Source organism: Sphaeramia orbicularis, chromosome 10 (genome assembly GCF_902148855.1).
Source record: "Sphaeramia orbicularis chromosome 10, fSphaOr1.1, whole genome shotgun sequence".
Taxonomy (NCBI): domain Eukaryota; kingdom Metazoa; phylum Chordata; class Actinopteri; order Kurtiformes; family Apogonidae; genus Sphaeramia; species Sphaeramia orbicularis.
Genome location: NC_043966.1, coordinates 34280310 through 34290417, shown reverse-complemented (window position 1 = coordinate 34290417; position 10108 = coordinate 34280310). Strand labels below are relative to the sequence as shown.

General features: G+C 38.1%; 2 protein-coding genes across 2 annotated transcripts; both read left to right on the top strand.

Annotated features, from left to right (window-relative positions):
- Positions 1-2259: 2259 nt before the first annotated feature.
- pin4 (protein (peptidylprolyl cis/trans isomerase) NIMA-interacting, 4 (parvulin)) lies at positions 2260-4223 on the top strand. The gene is made up of 4 exons (XM_030146340.1): positions 2260-2411; positions 2644-2711; positions 2975-3094; positions 3815-4223. Exons 1-4 carry the CDS (start codon positions 2375-2377, stop codon positions 3971-3973), a joined length of 384 nt encoding a protein of 127 aa, XP_030002200.1. The 5' UTR covers positions 2260-2374; the 3' UTR covers positions 3974-4223.
- Positions 4224-4619: 396 nt separating this feature from the next.
- faf2 (Fas associated factor family member 2) lies at positions 4620-9977 on the top strand. The gene is made up of 11 exons (XM_030146339.1): positions 4620-4725; positions 5623-5691; positions 5821-5955; positions 6160-6236; positions 6337-6475; positions 6597-6682; positions 6927-7018; positions 7518-7695; positions 8023-8194; positions 8334-8477; positions 8718-9977. Exons 1-11 carry the CDS (start codon positions 4663-4665, stop codon positions 8898-8900), a joined length of 1338 nt encoding a protein of 445 aa, XP_030002199.1. The 5' UTR covers positions 4620-4662; the 3' UTR covers positions 8901-9977.
- Positions 9978-10108: the final 131 nt, after the last annotated feature.

The window sequence follows — 10108 nt, the reverse complement described above, 5'->3', positions numbered from 1 at the left end:
ATGTGTTAACCACACATTTCTTCTGAAGGCATGCAGTAATAGTGTAGCTGTAAAATAATAGTTATCCTCTGCTCCATCATAGAAGATAAACCGATTCCGTCTGTTTTTTCCACACTCAACTCATCATTTAAAACACCTCAGAGCTGTAGAGCAGATTACAACACTGAAGCCTTTAATGCGTTATTAACCCATAAAGACCCAAACATCCATCTATGACCAAATGCATCTACTGATCTAAAATGTTTTATACCTGTTGATCCACTAATCCTATCAATACATGTAAATAATGTATGTAAAATGCAGTTTGTCATTTTTTCATGATCATCAGATATGACCCATTTGGATGTTCAGAGGTTCCATAGTGAACGTGAAAACACCATCATCTTCTACAAAATTGATTCACCAGTAAAACCCATGGAGTTGGATCAATGACAGTGGATGGAAGCACTTGGTTTATATTTAGTTAATGATACATTTTACCAAAAAAGTAACTTTTTCTTCAGTTTTCTCTGTTTCTGATATAATAACCCTCAACTTTAATCTAAACTTTTATGAACATCTACATGTTCAGTGAATTGAATATAGAAAAATGCCTGATTTTTGCTGAAAAAACACAGAATACTGAAGATAATATTACAATAAATGGTGATAAATCACTCAAGGAAGGTTAAATAAATTAATTTGGGAACTGCCGCAAAAGTAGCACTGGGTCTTTATAGGTTAACACTGATCATTAACCTCTGCTTCTCTAAAAGAATACTAAAGTGGGAATGACTTCAGCAAAGAGAGAGGAATCTATCTTCAACAAAAACCAACAGAGTCCTAAAAGATCCCTATTAGGTAACAAGTGAAAGCACCTAGTTGTGTCACAATGCATCACAATCACAAGATGTAAAGCTGTAAAGGAGCAGAACTTCTATTTCATCAAGGGCTTTTAGTTGCAATTTATTAGAATAATTAACATGAAATAAAAATTGTAGCCACTTTTTTTTAAATCATGAATTGATAAATGATTTCATCAGTATGAAGATCTATTCTCTGAATATCATATCATATATTTCATGTCAAAGTAACAGTAGTTGGCTGAGAGTTGTGTTGGCTTGATTACCATTGATGACACAACAACTTTAACATATTTTTAATGTCTCATGAAGGACACTGCTACACATGTAGTTGTCTGTGTAGGTTCTCATTTGCCCAGGTCATTGGTTTTCTTGGTAGTTCTTCTTGGTTCAGCTGAGAAATTGAATGCAGTTCAACTGAGAAGAACTACCAAGAAAAAATGCTACACATACAGAATATTAAAGACCATAAAGACCCAAACACCCAAACTGATCTAAAATGTTTAATAACTTCTATGCCACTAAACCTATAAATACGTTGAAATAATTGGTGTTAAATACAGTTTGTCATCTTTTCATGGTCATCAGATATGACCCATTTGGACGTTTGGAGGCTCTGTAGTTACCATGGAAACAGTGTCATCTTCCACAACATTGATTCACCAGTAAAGCCCATGGAGTTGGAGCAATGACAGTGAATGGACACAATGGGTTCATGTCCAGTTAATGAGTGATTATATTAAAAAAGTCACTTTTTCTTCATGTCTCTAATACAATAACCTTCAACTTTAATCTGAGCTTTAATGAACATCTATATGATCAGTAAATGAAATATAAGAAATTACCAGATTTTCACTGAAAATAGTCAAAATACCAAGGTTAATACATAACAAATGAAGACTTAACTTAAGAAGGGTTAAATATGGAGGGGAAAAAAAGGGGAATTGCCACAAAAGTAGCACTGGGTCTTTATGGGTTAATATAATTCCAGTATAACTGTGTGTTGAGACTGGCAAAGCACAAGTTGCTTTACTTCACCAAGATTTTCTGAATGCAATGTGTGTTGAATATCCAACTTCAGATGAGGTGTGTGACCTCTGCTGTTCATGCATGATCTGAAACTCTGCTTCAGTGTGTTAGTGGAATTTCCCATATGTACTGAAACATTGCTTTCCTTGTGCACTGTATGTTACACCAACTTCTTGTTTGTCTTTCATAGTACATTCCTTTTTATTTTTACTCACATTAACATATTGAGCCCTACACTTTTTTCACTTTGTGTTGCTTACAACGCAATTCTTTGTGTATTATATTTTAAAGTCCACTTTTGAGTGGAGACTGTGCGGCGGGTGGCGGTGTCTACATTTACTGAACACAATCGACCATTAAAAAAAATGACGAAGAAGAAACGTTTGTCTCCTCTGCGCAAGTTACTGCGCATGTTGATGTCTGTTTAGCATGGTCTCATGCTAGTATAGTTTTCTTCCTTTATCATTACTTGATTTTTTTTTTAAACAAAACACACTTCCAGTATGCCACCAAAAGGGAAAGGTGGTAAAGGCGGAAAAGGTTAGTTCTAAGTTATTCGTCGTATGTTGAATCGCGCTAACAAATCAATTGCAAACACATTTGGCTAACACCTGCTGCTGTTAAAATCCATGTAGCTAGCATTAAACTCGTCATAATGGTGGTAACAGTGTTGTGGTAATAGTGTTGTGGTAATGTTTAGGATAGTGTTTTAGTAATGTTTAGTTGTTATCAGTCTAACAGCTGTTTTGTTATGCTGGACCTTAATGTGTAGGTGCTGCTTCAGGGAGTGCAGAGGCTGAAAAGAAAGACAAAACGCCCAAAGGAGGCACTGCGGTGAAGGTAACTGCACCAACACACCACAGCAGGGCGCTGTGAAACTCCAGAGTGACACAACTGCAGATTTTAACCGAAAACGACATATGGCTTTCCCTCTCATCAAGTTATTTTTGGAGATGATGACTTAACGTAAAGTAACAGCTGCGTGTGTGGGTTGAACCAGCTGTTGGTCTTAGGCATCATTTATGATTAATAACGGAATTAATGAGGTCGCTGTACTACAAACACTGACTCATGATCTGTGTTTTATTTTCTTTTCCCCTCAGGTTCGTCACATCCTCTGTGAAAAACATGGGAAGTGCATGGAGGCAATGGAAAAACTGAAGGCTGGAGTGCGATTCAGTGAAGTAGCGTCACAATATAGTGAAGACAAAGCAAGACAAGGAGTAAGAGCATGCACTTGAAATTGAGTGTTGTGTTTTTTTCATTTTAGTCTGATTACTGTGTATATAGTAAAAAAAAAAAAAAAAAATCCAAACAGAATTAGCTCTGCTCATTCATTAATGATTCATTCATTTCACTCATTAATGGTCCTATCACAGTCCAAATGCAGGTGTCATCATTTTTAATGTGACAAATTTCACTTTATGGTCAGATGAGGTGCTCTGACTGGCAAGTACTGATTACTTACACTTCCTATAAATTTTACTGAGTTCATGTGGAATTTATTACCAAGAATGTGTTCACTGCTGTGCCTCACCAGAACACCTACACCGATGTATTTTCAGCTGCTGTTGGGATTTTGCTAAGCAATACCACATACATATTTCTGGTATGGATCAAAAAATCTTGTGGTTTTAATTTTCTGTTGTGACACTGTAGTCATCAAACGTGACACTGTATTCATCCATTTCACACAAGAAAGCTTGTATTATGTACTATATCCTTAACTATTGTAAGACTTACTAATTAAAGACAACAGCAGGATTTTTTACAACCCTAGATATACACAGCAGACAAGTGGTATGGCTGCTGTGTGTATACCTGAACCTTCCTTCCTTTGTTGTTGATATTCAATCATATTTTTGTAACCTCTGTAATCAAAAGTATATATCATTAGTTTGCTTTTCTGATCAGTTTCCTCATACCTGTTTCTATCTTAACAGGGTGATCTGGGTTGGATGACAAGAGGATCAATGGTAGGACCTTTCCAGGATGCTGCATTTGCCTTGCCTGTCAGCACCATGGATAAACCTGTGTACACAGATCCCCCTGTCAAGACCAAATTTGGATACCATATTATTATGGTAGAAGGAAAAAAATGACCAGGGCACAGTTTGACACTGGGAAGAAGGACAGACAAACAGGGAAGCGTACAGCACTTCATTATGAAAGTGATGATTTCCTGTTCCTACTTTTCCAATTATCTTTATCTCATCCAAAAGTTTTGTCATGAAAATTGACTTGATTAAGAGGCAATGACACTGGTGAGAACAGTGTCAGGATGTGTGTGGGTATTCAGTATATGAAACTGAAATCATGAATTGTTAAATAAAATGCTTTTTTTCCACAAGATCTGCAGAGTCTGTGTGTGTTGGATAGACAGAAATAACAACACCCATGATTACCGGATGTGCAGCTGTTCAAGGCTCATTTAAGTGTTACTGTAGTCATATAATTTGTTGTGATGACTATTTTGCATTTTCATGTATGTGTGGAAACTGTAAATGGGCAGATTATCAGCTAATGTGAAATATGTAAACCTATCATCAAGTTAAATGTAGCAAATTACTACTGAATACAGCCGCCACTAATGGTTATTTGACATTTTCAATCAATCATTTACTTAAATGGGTAGAGTGCCTTTTGAAAGTCATAGCTTCCTTCACGTGTTTTGTCCAGCTAACATCCACAACGCTAGGGGGCAGCAGTCTGTGGAGGCTGTGAGTCTCAGTCCGCATCAGGAAAAGACAGTTGACGTTGTTACGCCTTGCTAGATGATTGGCGAGGTAAGATGGCGGCGCCAGAGGAGCCAGAATTATCTCAGGCGCAGACTGAAAAACTCCTTCAGTTTCAGGTAAACAGCCCAGATTAACCATTAAAACGAGTCTATGTGTAACATCGCATGTTTATATATCATCGTTGATATTGAATCTCTGTGACGGGATGAAATTGCGTGTTTTAACGCTTTTTGCACTGTCAACTTCGGTAGCGTTACCCCAGCCCCCAAATGATACCAGTCAACTTGAGTCAACGCACTGCTAACGTTAGCACAGCTAGATACAACTAGCTAAGCTAGCTAACAAGTTAACAGAGTTTCAGGGCCAAATGCGGATTTGAATAGATTAACATCGATTACATTTAATATAGAGACATGAATCTAAATCAACTCAACAATTCGCGACACTGATTCTGCAATTTCAAATGTGATTATCGACTTTCCGTTAACTTGGCTAACGTCTGTTACCTGTGACGCTCCCTACTTGCTGAGTTAACATTAGCTCAGCAGACATGGGCGAGCTGTCACTGAAGTTTCCCGTGACACAACTGTTTATATTGATGTTGAGAAAATGAGAGCGATTGAATCGTTTTCCCTCTTAAGTATCCGCCCTGTTTTCTCTGTCATATTTTACTATCAGTAATGCAACCATTTTAATCGCCAGATATTTTTTAAAGCTAGCTACCCCTTAGCGTCGTCTTGCTAGGAGTTAATGCCTTAGTCTTTCTCCCTGTTACCTTTATTTTGTGGTTAAATGATTTAAAAACTAAATGCAAGGGTGTTAACCGGCTAATCATGAGAATAGAGCCAGGCTAGATTCGTGTTCCATTTCCATTTGTTCTTGAAGAACTTGAAAGAATCTTGTAGCCTGTAAACAAAGTGAAACCCGAATTACCTGCATGAAATCGAAACATGTTTTTCTCCCTTTTCTTCGGAGTGGAGGCCTGAGACTTGTTTTCTATACATTTCTGACAGGACCTAACTGGTTTGGAGTCAATGGACCAATGTCGTCGAACATTAGAGCAACATAATTGGAACATAGAGGTAAACTCACAGTGCGAAAAATGTTTACTATTGACTTTTAAGGTGTTTGCGTATTTTGGTCTTACTCTGATTCGTCCAACTTTTGCTTTGGGTTTACTAAAGTATCTGAGTGTGGCGTTTGCTTTTCAGGCTGCAGTACAAGACAGACTTAATGAACAGGAAGGAGTGCCCAGTGTGTTTAACCCTCCACCATCCAGACCATTACAGGTCAATACAGCAGACCATAGAGTATATAGTTACATCGTCTCAAGGCCACAACCAAGGGTAGGTTTGATACCTCTGCAAAGCTGTTGATGTCAAGGATACTGAGCAGATGTCACTCTTAAAGCTTTGTTTATGCTTGACACATCGCCACACTCATTTCTTTATGTTGCTAATGGATTCACAGAAAGACTTTGCAATAAGTCTTCTGTGTTTTACCTTGTGGTATTTAAAATGATAATTTGCTCCATTGGTTCTCTTTTTCAGGGATTACTAGGATGGAGTTACTATTTGATTATGCTACCATTCAGATTTACGTATTACACACTTCTGGACATATTCAGGTGATTTCCGTTCTTTCAGTTTTGGTTGTAGCGGGTGGACATTGGATAATATATCAGTTTAAGTTTTTTTAGTGTTTAATTTCCCCTCTCTTTCCCCAAGGTTTGCTTTGCGATTTATTAGGCCAGATCCTCGTGGTCGTGTGACAGACCCTGTTGGAGATGTTGTGTCCTTCATTCATAGTTTTGAAGAAAAGTATGGTCGGTCACACCCTGTGTTTTACCAGGGAACCTACAGCCAGGTGAGTTTACAGACATTGAGTGAGAAGTTCCACATTAGTTGCCTGATTTGTATTTCTCTCTGTACCAGTTAGAAAAGGGAAACTGGAGCATGTTTTCAATTTCTACCTTTGATTTATGTAGGCACTAAATGATGCCAAGCGGGAGCTCCGCTACTTATTAGTGTACCTTCATGGGGATGATCACCAAGACACTGACGAATTTTGCCGGTATGTTGTCATGTTAATACATGCAGTTCTATGACTTTATTACGTAATGTTACCCGTTGTTGCTCTTTGGGGTTATGCAATTCTTTTTTTTTTTTTTTTTTGAATGAATGAAAAATTATGTAGTTTTTTGTGTTTGTTGTTCAAAAAGTAGTTAGGTTTGACTACACATATTCACTATCTGCACAGGATATTTAGTGTCATAATTTCTGAAATGTTTGTTTTTCATTATTTTATTACTGTCTAGCTCCACGTTATGTACAGAAGAGGTCATAACCTTCCTTAACACACGAATGCTCTTCTGGGCATGCTCGACCAGCAAGCCTGAGGGCTATAGAGGTATGCAGACTTTTCATTTAAGGATGCTATTCAACTGTTTCTAACATAGGTTTCTGTGCTTAAAGTATTTGTTAAAAATAACTAATCCACTTACAAAAAATATTTGTCACATATACTGAGACTACACTGCCATGCAGCATAGATTGTGTGTGTGCTGGTGGTGATCATGTATTTTACAGACAAAATTTGATGCACTTGCCGTCAGTTTGTTTTATTTTCGCTGCAGCTGGCTCATAGGATTATTGTATTCCACACATATATGTAAAGTAGAAACACAGGATTATGAGATTATAGAATGATTCTTCCTAGAAGTCAACACAAAATACAAAGATATTGTATCTTGTTTTAAAACAAAACAAGAAATAATTGATAAAGGTGGTAAAGATGTTTAGGATGTTACAATACTGAGAATGTGTTTGTTAATTATAATAAGTAACATAATAATTAACATAATTCTTCCATCTGAATTTGATACCATGGGCCTGTGTTTGTGTTTCAGTGTCCCAAGCGTTACGGGAGAACACTTACCCATTCCTGGCCATGATAATGCTGAAGGACCGGAAGATGACGGTGGTGGGCAGGCTCGAGGGCCTCATTCAGCCAGAGGACTTCATCAATCAGCTCACCTTCATCATGGATGCCAACCAAACATATCTGATGTCAGAACGTCTTGAAAGGTAGCAGGAATTCCTAATTATGTCAAGCAGCCTAGAGTGTTTTACATTTTATTTTGTTGTCAAAGGCTTATGTTCCGAATGAGAAAAGGAAAGCGCTAATATGGCATAAGACTGCAACTATTTATTCAGAATTCGTCGTTAGCTATTTAGGCAGGTTTTCTATTTTGCATAATCTGTTAACACAAATTCAACTGAAATAGAGATACTGGAGATAAAAATGTAACATGGTAGAGAAAAAGATAGTACCTGCAGATTCATGATGAGGATACAGCTGTGTATATAAACAGACTTTGAACATCACTGTTTTTATCCCACGCTGTCTTAAAGGGAGGAGAGGAACCAGACCCAAGTGCTACGACAGCAGCAAGATGAGGCCTATCTGGCCTCGCTCCGTGCCGATCAGGAGAAGGACCGGAAGAAAAGAGAGGAGCAGGAGCAGAAGAGGCAAGAGGAGGAGAAAGTCCGACAGAGTGCCCTCGCCGAGGAGCGGAGACGACAAGTGAGTTTTATTTCTGAATGAATTCACCGTACATGCCAGGTTACGCTTGGTTAAAGCCACTGAATTTCTAATTAGGCCAGTTGTGTCTTTACATGGTTATTCATCTTTTATGTTCTTTTTTGTTTTTTAATTACTCCAGACACTTGAAGAGGAGAAAGAGAGGAAGTCAGAATGTCTTCCTCCAGAGCCACCTGCAGATGATCCAGAAAGTGTCAAAATAGTGTTTAAGCTGCCCAATGATACGCGAGTAGAGAGACGATTCTTGTTTGGGCAGTCTCTGACGGTGAGGATCACACTTGCAAAGACAGACCCTACCCACACGCCCTGCTGAGATAATGTTAATGGTGCTTTTCAGTATTTTTAACAGTAAGATCTTGCTGATATGGATATGAATCAAGTTCTGTAGTTATTGTTACTTTTAGTTCCACTGACAGATTGTGTGACTTGAAGAGATTGAGATAATCATGTATTGCATTTTTTTAAACCGTGTGCTCACGTGCCTGTTTTTATTCCTCTTTCACAGGTAATACACGACTTCCTTTTCTCCTTGAAAGAAACTCCAGAGAAGTTTCAGATAGTTACAAACTTCCCGCGCCGAGTCTTGCCCTGCCTTCCAACTGAAGAGCAGCCCAACCCACCTACGCTGAAAGAGGCAGGACTCAGCCGCTCCGAGGTCCTTTTTGTTCAGGACCTTACGGACGATTAAGATGACATACCTCCTGTGTGGAAACACAATTTCCTCCAATGCCCACTCACCCTTTTTCTTTTTTTTTTCTTTTTTTTTTTTATTAAATGGCCATTATGCACAAGGGATCATTGCGATAAAATCCTAACCTGGAAAAATTTAAACCACCCTGCATCCAGTCCTTGTTTGGTTGTGTTTACAGGGTTCCCAATAGCCTGGAAAGTCTTGAATTTTATCAAATAAATATTTCTTGAAGTCCATCCTTGAAACTCATCTTTGTATCCACCAGGACTGAGAAGTTTTTTTAATGTCTGTACTAGTTACCAGTTTATTCTCATCCTTCCTTACCAGTAACATGTTGCAGCAACAGATTAATTATGAAATGTACTGAAACAGTAGCATAGCTTTCTGCAAAACCAGAACCATATCCCAACTGAGTTTGTCTGGCAGCTGAGGAAGTCAAGTTGTATGTATGCCTACCGATACCACAGTATAGATGCGTATGGATTTCTGTGATGGTGTGACTGCCTTGGCTTTTGTTTACTTTGTAAGTCAGGCTTGATGTTTGATCCACGTGTCCGAATTCAACGCCTTTTTGCCTTAAGTTTACACATGCTCCCTCCACAGTGACTGATGAGCACAGAGCAGTTGTACATGTCAGGTTTAGTACTGCTGTGATTGTTAATCCATGTGGTGAGGAGAGCAAATGTACTACTTCAGGGAGCAGGTTGGTGGATTTGGACATCAAGGAAATATGGGAACCCTGTTTTAAATGAGCCATTACCTGTACATAAGTTAGATATTTAAGAGACCCAAATTTACCATTCATTTTTATGTTTTTTGACTCATCTGTGTCATAAAATGACCAAATGCAGGTTGGTTACTATGTAAAGCAGACTGCCTCAAGCTCATCAAGTAAAAAAAAAAAAAAATTTAACAGATGCCACAGCTTTTACTTGTGGCATTATCTAGTTCTAGTACGAGTCTGCCCATAGTGTGCCTGTGGTTACTCATAGATGCCTGTTTGCCTGTAACATCTAAATGGGCTCATGTAAAGATGTAATTTTCCAACTATAAATTAAAAACATTTTAAACATGTGGGTTTATTGAGAATATACAACTTTCGCTTGTGGTTACAGGGATGCATCAGACAAGCAGCTTTTCTGTCTGCTACAGTTTTACAAGAACACTGAAAAAGAATTACTGGAACTGAGACAGGTTTCAGATCA